This window comes from Heptranchias perlo, chromosome 4 (assembly GCF_035084215.1).
Source record: "Heptranchias perlo isolate sHepPer1 chromosome 4, sHepPer1.hap1, whole genome shotgun sequence".
In the NCBI taxonomy this organism is placed as follows: Eukaryota; Metazoa; Chordata; class Chondrichthyes; order Hexanchiformes; family Hexanchidae; genus Heptranchias; species Heptranchias perlo.
In genome coordinates, this window is record NC_090328.1 from 94249075 (window position 1) to 94263872 (window position 14798).

At 43.4% G+C, this 14798-nt stretch overlaps 1 protein-coding gene across 1 annotated transcript in view; it reads right to left on the reverse strand.

Moving 5' to 3' along the window:
- The window catches only part of acer2 (alkaline ceramidase 2), a 69414-nt gene that overhangs the window by 16444 nt on the left and 38172 nt on the right, over positions 1-14798 (reverse strand). Inside the window, exon 5 of the mRNA XM_067983313.1 lies at positions 3458-3595. Within this exon, the coding sequence (XP_067839414.1) occupies positions 3458-3595 (138 nt within the window). The remainder of the gene's footprint in view (positions 1-3457; positions 3596-14798) is intronic.

Genomic DNA, 14798 nt, shown 5'->3' on the forward strand with positions numbered 1-14798 from the left:
AGTTAAAAGCCAATATTCCATTAGCCTTTCTGATTACTTTTTGTACCTGTGCACTAGCGTTTAGTGATTTGTGTATGAGAACACCTAAATCTCTTTGCTTCTCCATAGCTCCTAGCCTGTCAACATTAAGAAAGTATTCTGATTTGTCTTTCTCAGTGGATGACCTCACACTTTCCCACAATTAACTCCATCTGCCATAGTTTTGCCCACTCAATTAGTCTGTCTATATAGCTACCTGCTTCCAATCACATAACTTACTGTGCTTCCTAACTTAATGTCATCTGCAAACTTTGGATATACAACTCTCTATTCCTTCATCCAAGTCATTAACATATATGGTGAAAAACTGAGGCCCCAATACAGGTCCCTGGGGAACACCACTTGTCACATCCTGCCAATGAGAGAACAAATCCCTTATCACTACTCTTTATTTCCTACATCCAAACCAATTACCGACCCATGTCTCAAGGTTAGTGTCCCCTATCTTTTCCCTTCAGTATTCTGGGATATATACAATTGGGACCTGGCTTTTTTAAAATACAGTTTCTCTTTCAATATTTATCTCCAGCAGTGAGCTTTTCAATTCCTGCTCCTACATCCCTACTTTCACTTTCATTTGCAAAATCTGGTGAAATATCTTTTTAATATCTTTACCATTCCTTCACTCTTAAATACAAGATGCCCCCTTCATATTTAAGTGGTCCCATTCCTTTGGGTATTCATTTACTTTATATAAAAGCTGTTGCTGTTTCCTTTACGTTGACCACAAACATTCTTTTATAATCCCTCTTCCTAATCTCTCTTTTAAACCTTATATAATTCTCATAGTTCTGTGATAACCATCCCCCCCCCCATATATTTATGATATGCCTTTAAATCTCATTTAATCCTGCCCCTAATGCTGGGTTTTAAGCAATATATAATCTTACTGCAGTGTACTATTGTGATGTGGGATGCAGACAGCTGGCCTGTTTGTGTGTGAGTCATAGTGCCTGGTTCAGTAACTTTGAGAGCTGTTTTCAGTTTGTTCATGAGTATATGGTGCAAGTCATTTTTGTTACTGTGCAGAAACTGGGAAAAAGTCCACACTATCTACATTAGAACATGGGGAAATGTGAGTAGTGACATTAATAATCAGTAACAGTATTATAGAGTGTCAATGCTGGACTGGAAGCAGCCAGTCAGGATAACCTGAGAGCGCAAAATTGAACTTCCCTTTTCCTGGTTCTGCCAACAATATTTTTCTGTACTTCATAGTTTTCTTTAATGATTTCAACATGTAATGATTTAATTTCCAGTACAAGAACATAAACTTTTTTTGACAGGTTCACTCAAAGTATAGGCTATGAATTACCATTGCCAGCAACAATACATGAATGCTTAACTTGTTCATTTGGCATTCCTCCATCCACTATTTTAACACAGGATGTTGACTTAATCATTTGAACTTTATCCTCTAAAATTGTATTGACATCCATAAAACTATGGTTATTTTCATATTTAAAATATTTGTAATCCTTCCAGGAGAAATTATATTTGGCTTGAAAGACAGAGTTATAGTATGTCGCAAAATATCAGAAAGTTCACAACGTAAAGAGTCAAAAATCAAAATGTTCTGGCGGAAGGCTTGCTCCCTGATCCCTGTAAGAAAATAAATTTCCTGCCTTCAGCTTTCACATTCCTTTTCAGTAATTTCTAAATTCGCCACTGTTGTAAACTGCGCTTTTGTACAATGGGTCCACCAACAAAGCTGCAACTCATTAATTCTTTGTGCCAAATTAAGATCTGGTATAGTAACTCATAGGATCAAAAGGTTTCGATATCAGTTTACTCAAAAACAGATTCAAGTTCCAAGTGGATGTAACCTCCATTTGTTTTTTTTCCAAATACAGGTAATAGACTAAACAGCAATGATGGAGATCCTCAGTGAATTTGGAATGCTCCTAATCCAGCAGCTGTTGCAATTATTAAAAAATTGGTAGCATCTAATTTCCTAATATATTCTAGCGAAAACCCTGTTATCAATGAATAAACTGCTTCTATTTTGCATTGCAAATCTTCACAAAACAAAGAAGATTTGCATTGTATAAAGTTTTTCTGAACCCTAACAGTATTATCACCATAGTTTGATGGAAACCCTGTTTTACTAGGCTGGCTCTCAAGAACCAAACCATCAATTCTAAGGTGGTGGTTGAGGTCAATGAGCCAGATGTAGCTCTGAGTCAAAAGATTCCATTTATAGGGGATCCAGACTGGTTGATCAATACAGACTGCTGGAAAATCAAAAATCATACCAGTTAGTGTTACAGAAAACAGTAATTTCCTTCACCTGAATCTTGAAGGGTAGAGGAATTGCCCTTGCTGGAATATTGTTGGGTCTTTGACCATGGTCATGTCTCTTTATGTGCCCAGAAATTGTAAGCGTGCTCCCATACTCTTAAGTCCTATTCCCACTAACATGAGCAATAGAGACAAGGACTACAACTGTAGTCTGCCCAGAATGTTAATCTAGAGGCCCCATCTAAGTGCACACAACTTAGCGCTTCTTGATCAATCATGACTTCTCAGGAAAATGGAAAATATGTTGGTGACTTTTCCTATAGGAGAGTAATGGCAAGTAACTGCTATCCATTATGAAAAGAACTGAAGATCACTCTGTATTTACAATACTTAAATAACAGTACAACAAGGAAGGTCACATAGCTCATGAGACCACTATTACTTTAAAGTGACATGGGGCATGATTTTTACATGGAGGCGGGAAGGGAGCGAGGGGTGGGGGTTGGGGAAGATAATCGGACGCAAAACCTGGAAGTAAAGTTGGCGGGTTGCAATCTGCAATCGTGACCTTAATGAGGGCAATAAATTTTACTTCTGGGTTTTGCTCCCGGCAGCCAGTCTCATTGACAGGCTAGTTGGCTGTCAGGCAGGAATCGGAGAGGAAGGAGGGAGAGATCGTGGGCCGTGGAGGATATCAGTGGGGGGGGGGGAGGGGGCCGTGGAGGACAGCAGGCTGGGAGGTGATCAGGTCACCAGAAGATTGGAGGACGTCGTCAGAAGATCGGAGGTCAGGAGGAGTCAGAGGTATGGAGGGGTCAGGGCCATCGGCGGGGAGGGGGTCGTTGGACATGTGGGGGGTGCACAATCGCGGGGGCCCGATCACCCACCGGCTTTAAGTGAAGACAGGATTTCCGGGTTTCTGTTGCACGTGCACATCCTAACGCGCATGGGTTAAACCATGTGTTGGAGCCGGGATACTGTCCCGCTGAAGAATTCAACTATTTTTACTACCCACCCGCCCCCAGCCCACCCATTCTTGGGGGTTAAAATTACCCCCCACGGTCTCTGTGATTTGCCTTTATTTGATGACAGTCTTATTTAAATGCAATGTCGAGAATAAATTAATGAGGTAGAATTATTAACATTACTTCAAACCATAACTTTGTTGGTAACTCACCAGACACAGTGTAGGTATGGAAAGTTGAATGCAGACCAAAGTTCACAGAAAAGATTATCACTGATCCAGCAGAGTAGAGCTAGAGCCCACCAAAAACCTGCTAAGAGACCCAGCTTGTATACACGAACATTTTCACACCTGAAATAGCACAAAACACAAATTAAGTAATTGAAGTAAAATTTAAGGTGATACACACGATACATTGCGATACACATACAGCATTTTCTTCTGGGTGGGTGGAATTGGAAGAATGATAATTCAACAAAAGAGTACAGTGACATTTGTACTTTGATAGTGAGAAAATAGCAGGTGACACACTCACAGATTCTACCAGATGCACATTTCTTCTAATCCGCTTCTCTGTACTTTCTATTAGTTTCCTCTGCCCCATACTCCAAGCATTGAACCAGAACATAGTTTGCTGAAAGCGTCTACCAATGCTGGCCTTGAACTAGCCACTAGATGGTGTGTGAAATGTTAACCAATTTTCACTCCTTCATTCTGGGGAACCATCATACTTCTCAGCACTTCCAGAAAACTCAATTCAAATCATGAGCTCAACAAATGGAAATCACACTCCCATTGGTTTCAAATGATATTCTGAAAATCTCAAATTGTATGTCCATTCCTTAGCCTTTGGGGCTAATATTTTGTCTTAATAAAACTTACACAAAAAAAGCAGAAAATATATCAGGGCGCACAAAGTTGGGGACTGTTAGGAGTGACATTTATATGAACAGTAATAATGACAGTTTGCAAATGCATTTAAATATGGGCAATTAAGTTAATTTTTCAGAATCACATTCATCAAAATAAACCAAAATGAATGTCTGACACTCCCAAAGAAGCTTGACAGACGGGGCCTCATAAATTCATGCAAATCGGGGTCCTGTGATGAAATTAGGACACCCAACGCCATTTTAACGCAAAATCACAAAGTTCCGCCCAACGCCCAACCCGCCGGTAAAACCTAGCGGGATTGGTCTCTCAGAGCCACTGAAGTACTATTTAAAGGGGCACTCACCTGCAACTAATTGGATCACAGGATCTGTGTGCCACTGTGCTGCTTGGATTGCCAGAAGAGTTTCCAGCTTCCAGATCATGCCTTTCTGACTTTTCTTTTTGCCTTACTTACCCTTTAGTAAGCTCTATCTGCTTATCATGGCTGCTATTATTGCCAATTTCATCTGGATGGAGGAACAGTTGGAGAAAGAGGAGCAACAATGTCAGCAACCAGGATGAGCAGCAGCTGGGCCTATTAGAAGACAGCAGGTGGGGGCGGAGGTGGGGCGGAGGTGGGGCGGGGGTGGGCTGCTCATAGGCCATACCCAGCTCACAGAGTGTATAGGCTGAGTTACTTTCTTGGGTCTATACAAACAGCAGTACATCAAGAGGCTGCGCTTCTCCAAGCAGACTGTTGCAGACCTCTGCAGTCTTCTGAAACAGGACCTTCTGCCGACTGGACCAGGTGGCCATGCTTTGTCAGTGGCTCTCAAAGTCACCACAGTCCTTAACTTCTTTGCTACTGACTCCTTCCAGTTGGCGACAGGGGACATCTCCTGCACTACACAACTGTATTAAGCAGGTCACCAATGCCTAGAGCTAACCATTAACCTCAGCAGTCAACACAAGAGAGAACGGGAATTTGCTGCAGTGGCTGGCTTCCCTCGCATCCAGACATCATTGACTGCACATGATATCATCAGGGCACTGGAACACCAGCCAGCAGCATTTGTGAATAGGAATTCTCTATTAATGTCCAGCTAGTCTCTGATGACAAAAGCCAGAATGCATGTTTGTGCAAGATATCCAGCTAGGTGTTGCAATGCATTTATCCTGTGACACTCAACCATGCCCCTAATATTTGATCCTTACACTGTGCCAGGATGGCTGCTGGGGGACAAAGGATACCCCCCTCCAAACGTGGCTCCTCCACAACCCATATGTGTCTCCATATTATAGAAAGGATATAGAGGCATTGGAGAGGTTGCAAAAAAGATTCACAAGGATGATACCAGAACTGAGAGGATATCCTTATCAGGAAAGGCTGAACAGACTGGGGCTCTTTTCTCTAGAAAAGAGATGGCTGAGGAATGACCTGATAGAGGTCTTCAGGATAATGAAAATGTTTGATAGGGTAGACAGAGAGAAAATGTTTCCACTTGTGGGGGAGTCCAAAACTAGAGGTCATAAATATAAAATAGTTGCTAATAAATCCAATAGGGAATTCAGGAAAAAGTTCTTTACCCAAAGATTGGTAAGAATGTGGAATGTGGCTAACACAAGGAGTAGTTGAGGCAAATAGTATGAATGCATTTAAGGGAAAGCTAGATAAGCACATGAGGGAGAAAGGAATAGAAGGGTTAGGTGAAGTAGGGAGGGAGGTGGCTTGTATGGAGCATAAATGCTGGCATAGACCAGCTGGGCCAAATGGCCTGTTTTTATGCTGTAGTTTCAATGCAACCCCACCAATGGTCACTATGTCAGTTCCCTGCCGGATGTTAACCCAGTATTTAGCGACCATGGGCCCGATATTACCAGGGCGGCGGGTTCGTGGCAGGGGGGCGATTGGGCGCGTGGGTAATGCGCCCGGTGAAATCAGTCTGCCCCGCGCGCAATCGCAGGTTAATTGGATCCACTTACCTCTTGTTCCGGGTTTGCCGCTGCTAAGCTGCGCGGCGGGCGGACTGCACATGCACAGTAAGGTCTGTCAGCTGGAGGAGCCCTATTTAAAGGGGCAGTCCTCCACTGACTGATGCTGCAAGAAATAGGAAAAATTACAGCATGGAGCAGCCCAGGGGGAAGGCTGCTCCCAGGTTTAATGATGCCTCACTCCAGCTCTTATTGGATGGGGTGAGGGGGAGGACAGAGATCTTACCCCCGGCCGGCGGGAGGAAGCGGCCTGCCTCTGCCACCAAGAAGGCCTGGCTCGAGGTGGCAGAGGAGATCACCAGCGCCACCAACATATCGCCCACCTGCATACAGTGCAGGAGGCGCTGCAATGACCTAAGTAGGTCAGCCAAAGTGAGTACACTTACTCATTCCCCTACACTCCGTCTGCCACATCACCGCCCCCACCCCACATCTCCTTCTGCACAGCCAACACTACTCTGTCACATCACCCCTCACGCCCACTCAAACCTCATCCTCATCTTACCTGCACTTACTCACCTCGCCAGTACTCATCCCGCCACTACCACTCAACCCAATCCTCATACAATCTCATGGCTCTATCTCATACTCACCTTCTCATGCATCTCTTTCACGGTCAGCCTCACTCAACCTGCCACTACCTGTGCTGCAGCCACAGGGCATGCATCACATATGTGCAGTAGGCAACGTAAGGCAAACGTGTTGTGAGCATGAAGGGGATGCACAGGGGTGTTTGAGGGTTTGTCATGGTTTTTACTTATAGTTAATTTCTGAGCAACTCACATCATATATTATATTGGCACCACTACTGCCACGTCTTTGCAAATCTTGTCTGGTTTGTGCAATAATGCCCTTTCCTGAGGATCACAATGAAGACCCACACCTGATGCCACCCGTTGTGTAACTGCAAAGTGGGTGTAGGTGTATTTGGAGGGCTCTTTTGCGCAAACAACTGAGAGACGTCGGCAATGTCCCCGGTGGCACCCTGGAAGGATGCGGAGGAGAAGTTGTTGAGGGCAGTGGTGACTTTGACAGCAACAAGTAAGAAGATGGTGCTCGGGCCAGCCGGGAGCAGCTTGGCATGAAGGAGGCTGCAGATGTCCACGACTACATGTCGAGTGACTCTGACCCTCCGTGTGCACTGCTGCTCAGAGAGGTCCAGGAAGCTGAGCCTCGGTCTGTGGACCCTGTGGCGAGGGTAGTGCCCTCTGCGACGCATCTCTCTCTACGGTTGCCCTCCCTCCTGCTGTGCAGGTGGATGTGTCACAGCACTGTGTTGTGGAGCTCCACGTGTCAGAGGTGGACGGCGTGGCCAGCGAGGCTGGTGATGCTGTTCACCCTCCGAGGAGGTCATGACTGCAGCTACGGCAGCCCCCATCCAGAAGATGTACATTTGAGGGGGTCCACAAGGTAGGTACATGTGTCTGGACACCGGGGTAAGTGTGCAAGTTGGTGAATTTTGTTGTTAGGAGGAGGGTGGTGGAGGCCAAACTTTGTCCAAAGTGACAGAGTGGCCTCCTGCAATGAGAGAGGGTCTCCCCCACCACCCCCCCCCCCCACCTGTCAAATGGACCTTTGGAGCTGCCACAGGCTGATAGCTGCAACACGTCCATTTGAACTGGGAGTGTTTCCCCCAGTGTGGGAAACAGTCCCAGTTGTTTGTAAAATCCCAACCCTCCTAAAATATCTCGTTAATCAGGTCTGTAAGCGACCTGAAATACCAAGATAAATAGTTTACGTGGCACCCCGCCGGCTTTAATTGCCGGTGGGAGTCCCACATGCGGGGGCTGTGGGAAACCTGGACGTGGGCAGGTTGGAGCTGGGCTCCCGACCCACCCCGGGAATGCCTGATTTTCGGAGCCCCCCTGCCAGGAATGCACCCGATCGCGGGTGCTAAAATCATGCCCCATATTTTGTTCTCCACTCATTGGGACTGTCTGGAGTGGGGCTTGAAACCTTCACCTCTGACTTGAAGGCAGGGATTCTACCACTAAGCCAAATGCTCACTCCTATTGAGATAGAGTTCTCATGTATAGAAACATCATATGGAGTTGAACTGTTCCATTTTTAAGGGAAGGGGGAGATTTGACGTGTTCCAATCAGCCAGTTATACCTTTCTAAAAAAAATTTAATTTAATTCAGTATATATAAATAGATGCTGCATTCTGCAGAATTTGCATAAATATCAGAGATGCATGTTCCTGTTACCACTGAAGAAAAAAACCCACAGAAAACTGTCCCATTAAAGTGAGAACTGGTTTGGTGAACCAGCAGAAAGAAGAAAGCATGACTGACTCCATGCTGACCCATCCTACCTTTCTCTAACCACCTCACACAATCGTTTCCTTGTTGTCTCCTTACTTACTTTGGCTGATAGATGGTGATAGGCTGAATTATTGTGAGTTTAACGAAAAGGTTTTAAAAAAATGTGGGAACAAAATACTGTACTCAAAAGGGATGGCAATGAATAGTACCTGCATATGTGTAGTATTTTTCCATTCTTGTCTTTTTTAAAACAGCAGCTGTTCTCTATTAGATTCCATACAGCTTCAAAGATGGCTTGAAACTCCATATACCCACTCTGGCTTGGCTAGCCCTAAAAACTGCCTGCAAAAATTCCAAGCCAAGGAGTTCTCATTCCTCCCATTTCCTACACGTGTCGTTCTTCTGCCCAGAACTGGGAGTTCCAAAAGCAGTTAATTTTATTATCAAATACCAGTTGCATCAGTTACAGCCCCATAATCATAGACTTATCCACTGTCCTTTACACATTAAGGATTCATTTCTATGTCTAACATCCGATAATACACTAAGCTGATTCTGTGCAGGACATCCTGAGACTTATTATTGTGGCTGGAGGAAGTGACCTTTCCATTCCTGCAGCTTCCTCTCGAAGAGGTCATTCAATGCCAGCTAAGCTTCCTACAAAAATGTACTGATTACAAAAGTGACTGGTTGGGCATAAAAATAGAGCACGTACGTTCAAACTTAATAAATTTGATTCCCCACTCCCTCTCCTATTCTCACCAGTATCTGAATGACGTTCCTGTGCAGACTGCTGCCATGTACAGTCAGGAAGCAGTGTATGAGATTAGAGATATTAGAAGGGATTACACAATTGCTTATTGCTTTGACAGAAAGCTACTTTAATTAATGGCAGGGTTAACTAAGTGTGATGAAGTGGCTATAAACATGCCAAAGCAAAATACAAAGCTTTTTGCAGAGCCACTGATAAACAAGGCTTCCGCATAGCTTTAAATTTAAAAAAATTAATCCTGGAGCCCTAAAGTCATTGGTAAAAACATGTCAACTTCTTAAAAGGTAATCTAAGGTCATATTTTGGGAATCATATTGGAATACCCAAGGCTCCAGGTTCCAATTGAACTAAAACAGAATTTTAGTATTCAACAACAACTTGCATTTATATAGTGTCTTTAACATGTCCCAGGGCACTTAATAGAAGTGTAATCAGACAACAATTGACACCAAGCCAAAGCTTTACCCACATGATCCACCATCCACAACTGAGAATATGGACTCCCTCCATCAATGCTTCTCTATGTTTGGCTACTAAGAAGTGTGCAACACTGGTCCAGGATAAATAGCTTCCCTCCCTGAGCTCTGCACGTGGCAGCAGAAACTGGGGATCCCCAATGCCTATCATCCTGTAATGCAGCACATATGCTGCAGCACAATGCCACCAACTTATAAAGCAATGAATCTGAAAAGTCCCTTGCAGCTTTACTTTCTTCCTTGTGGCTGAGAAACAATTCCAAGATACTTGATGGTGACTACTACCACTTATTCCACCTCGTCTAAAACATAGCCCAATCATGCCTCAGAATCTTGCAATTATTTCCCTACCAAAAGTGGGGAAATGACTGCAAGATGTTGACATATCATTTTAAGTGTGACATTTTAAGCAAGGCCAATTAAGTAGCAGTAACCGCGGGCAGGCAATCTAGATGTGGAGTAACAAGAAAAATACATTTTTAGTGTCAAAAGTAGAAAGTAAATTTGTAGGGGGTTTCCAATCCTATTAAGATTATTGGCAGGATCGTTACAATAAATCAGGTTCTCTGACCTGCAGTATTCCATTAATGTTTGATCTGCAGTAACTGTTGGAACATTGGTCTTTGAAATTCACAAAATACATTTAGAAATGAAGCAGAAAATTTTGTTGGAGAAGGGATTATTTTTATCTGGGAAGAAATTGCACAACTCTGACCTAAAATAAATTTGTGGGTTTTTTTTGGGTTGGCTTTTAGTTATTTTTTTCTAATGGTGAAATGTATTGATTATAATAAAGATAAGCAAACAATCAAGAAAGGTTGTAAATTATCAGAGATTTATTAGTCCAGAATGCGAGATTGATTCCTGGGATAAGAGGGTTGTCCTATGAGGAGAGATTGGGGAGAATGGGCCTATACTCTCTGGAGTTTGGAAGAATGAGAGGTGATCTAATTGAAACATATAAGATTCTGAGGGGGCTTGACAGGGAAGATGCTGAGAGGTTGTTTCCCCTGGCTGGAGAGTGTAGAACTAGGGGGCATAGTCTCAGGATAAGGGGTCGGCCATTTAAGACTGAGATGAGGAGGAATTTCTTCACTCAGAGGGTTGTGAATCTTTGGAATTCTCTACCCCAGAGGGCTGTGGATGCTGTAAATATGTTCAAGACTGAGATCGATAGATTTTTCGACACTAAGGGAATCAAGGGATATGGGGATCGGGCTGGAAAGTGGAGTTGAGGTCGAAGATCAGCCATGATCTTACTGAATGGCAGAGCAGGCTCGAGGGGTCATATGGCCTACTCCTGCTCCTATTTCTTATGTTCCATACTACCTGGGCTACAGTATTTTCAAAAATTCACAAAAAATCTCTATTTAAACACACACATATTCATGCAACATAGATGTCAGTCTTGGGTCAGTGGTAGCACTTTCACCTCTGAGTCAGATTGTTGTGGGTTCAAGTCCCACCCCAGAGACTTGAGCACATAATCTAGGCTGACACTTCAGTGCAGTACTGAGGAAGTGCTGCATTGTTGGGGGTGGTGGGGGCTAAATTGGGCCGCGTAGCGCCCATTGTGTAGGCACTACCCGGATTCCTAAGGACCCAAAATGGCGTCCATGATGCGCGTGCACACTTCCGGCGTGACATGCGCAGGACACCATGTTGGTAAAGGCATTTGCACACGCACACTTAACGAACGCCGGCAGCATGTAAAATAGGGAGATTAGGCGGTAGATCAGTTTGCAACACTGATTTAAAACGACAGATGCAATTTTAGAACTTCACGCTCCAGCCAACGCACTGCCTTAACCTCACACAGCTGAACAGGTCTTGAATGGCATGGAGGACCTCCACCAGCGCTAGTTAAAAGGATCATGCAGGAGTTACAGGTTAGTTGCTGGATTATTGCTTCTGGTTGCGGAGGTCTCCTATACTAGGACGAGGGGACATAGCCCAAAAATTAGAGCCAGGACTTTGAGGAGTGAAGTTGGGAAACACTTCTACATGCAAAGGGTGGTAGAAGTTTGGAACTCACTTCTGCAAATGGCAATTGATGCTCGCTCAATTGTTAATTTTAAATCTGAGATTGGTAGATTTTTGTTAATCAAAGGTATTAAGGGATATGGGGCCAAGGCGGGTGTATGGAGTTAGGTCACAGATCAACCATGATCCCATTCAATGGCAGAACAGGCTCAAGGGGCGAAATGGCCTACTCCTGTTCCTATATTCCTATAATAAAGTTTCAATACTCCACAGGTTGGCTAGCTGACAGGCAACAGCAAGGGCACTGGTGGAGTGGCAGGGATGGGACAGGAATGCTGTCATCCTGAGAGAGGACAGCAGGTTCATGTTCCATTGAGCCACTGCCACTTGCTGCCTTCTGTGATACGTCACCTTCTCTTGCAAGAAAGCGGGAAGTGTGTCGGTGAGTGTCCTGCAAGATGTTTGGGTGATGTGGCTGTCATGATTGAATAGCTGCCAGTGTGTGTGTGACCTGTGAGTTGTGGGTGTGCGGCTTGCAACAGTGGTAATGTGTGAGGGTGAGATGAAGCATCTGATTGGAAGAGTTGAGTACTGATTGAAAGAGTTTATTGGTAGGTGGGTGATGGGGGTGTAGTGCTAAGCAACCTTTATTCAATGTTTTGAAGGAACTCAACAGTTTGTAAACAGAAGGATGGGACCTGCATCTGTGTTTTGCGTGTGCGATTTCTGATCTCCGTTCAGACCTGTGTCTTATACTCTGAAAATATAAGAGTCCCGCAAACTTTGAGCAGCCAAATTGTTGCTAATTAAAAATTCCAGAATTCCCATCATCACCATGCTTCACTATATTGCAGCACAGATTCACTTCACCATTGACTTCCACCACTTCCTGCAGCCACAGTGCACCTTCCCTTTATGAAGTGCAGGCTGCCTTTAAGTGGTGCTAGCCATTCGCGATATCTGGGTCCCCTGCTGGTGAGCAGCCACTCAACAGCACAAATGGGGCTGGCTGCACACAGCAATCATAGAAATCACCAGGCAGCATGAATGTTACATGCTGCCTATATCTCAATGACCGGGCGCAGGTTAATCGTGCACCACGATCCCCGCGCCCCGTTTTCAAGGGTTAACCAATTTAACCCCCGCTGTCTTTCGGGTGAGACATTAAACCAAGGCCCTCTCTGTCCTCTCAGGTGGACATAAAAGATCCCATGGCACTATTCAAAAAAGAGCAAGGGAGTTCTCCGTGGTGTCCTGGCTAACATTTATCCCTGCACTAACATTGCTGTTTGTGTTACCTTGCTGTGTGCAAATGTGCTGAGTTTGCTACATTACAACAATGACTACACTTCAAAAGTACATCACTGGCTGTAAAGTGCTTTGGGATGTCTTGAGGTCATGAAAGGAGCAAGTTCTCTCTTTTCTTTCAATATTGTCTGTACAATTGGTCAAAATTAAAATACATACACACATTCATGCAAAGTTAACGTCAGGGTTTTTTATTACATTTATTGCTATTTGTAAAGTGTATGTTTGGCAGAGTTGAATCATATTGGATTTCCTCTATGGACTACTTTTTAGAGACTTGTATGTATAGACAATGAATTGTTCAGACTCTTCTGAATGCTTAGACATTACACAATGAAAGGCAACCTGGCGGTCAGTTGGCAATAGGCTGTAATCATGGAAGTAATAAAATGCAAGTGAAGGCCATTTTTATGTTAGCATGGTGGGGAAGTATTATGTGGGACGTTGCCGTTCTGGGCTTTTGAAGTTTGGCACAGGTTGCATTTGCTATTCAGATAACTTGGTGCTCTGCCAGCTCCAAGGAAAACCCAAATACTTATCTGCTCAGAATATTTACTGTCTGGGGAGGAAGAGGGAAAGAGATGTAGCTTGTTGCGGGAAATAAGGTGAAACGTATCATTGCAACCATAAATTGTTTAAAGTTTTAGTAAGTTTTAAATCTTTATGGGAATTCAAATGATAACTAGATAAACAGAGTACATATTATAGAACTCTAGTCTCTTAAATCCTGAAAAAAAGACATTAAGTAACTAAATATTCCAAAGTGGATCCTTAATATGACTGTTTTCAGTAGCAGGGTGTTCTAAAATAATAATGTACCACACCCACATAGTCCTAATATGATAAGCAGATCCTGGGAAAAGAGGCAAACATTGCTAGTTCAAACTTTTACTTTAACTACACTTGTTTTATACATCCTGTGCCAAGAAAAATGAAGTGAAACCATTGGGATAACTCTTTATATGCAAGTGCTACATAACACATCAATACATTGAATCACAAAGTTGCTAAAAGTCTTCTAAAAGCCTGTTAGGAAACTTGTCTCATAAACTTTGGCAGGGGACTTCATTTTGTAGTACCGACACTAAATTGGCATCAAATTTTGCCCATGTAACAGAGGTGCATCAAGTACACTGCCAAGACAATATAGGTGTGTAGAAAGGTCTTTTATCTCCCATACTTCAAGGATAGGAATATCTTTTTATGCCATTTTACCGATCTCCTGGAAGATATGAATTTGTATGTGCAACATGATTTTTATACATCATGTGAATGGTCAAAAAATTGTATTAACTGGTAGGTGTCTGTAAACCCTGAAATGTTATGGTCTTCCACAAAGTAAACAGATTTTGCTATGCAAGGACAAAGCAAATATTGGGAATAATTTTGACTTTGTGCAATAGTTAATGGAAATAAAAATCAGGAAAGATGTAAAACGGGCTGCTGATTCACCATCACCCCCTTTACACTATCACAAGAAGTCAAGATTACCCACATTGCGTGATAAAAATACGATAACACTATAGGATACCAATTTTTATCCATCGGCGCACCACATATAAATTCGTCTAAGATCCCTACGTCACCTGGTTGAAGAGACAAGCGAGCTGTTTACTCCCATGCCTCTGAAATCCATTGCTAAGATGTACATGCGAGTTGCCTAGAGCTGATTTTATTTCCTTCCCTCTGCCTTTACTGTGCACTTCCCACAGCAGTTGGGCTTGGATTGGTAACTATCTGTAGGGCATCATGGGCATGACCCTATATCCTACCATGCCAGATAGGAGAGCAACAGTTCTTGGCTCTTTCACTTCACTCTGTTATAACTTCACTGCATGTCTTGCCAATATTTTTAGTACACTTTACAGAATTATGACCACTCATG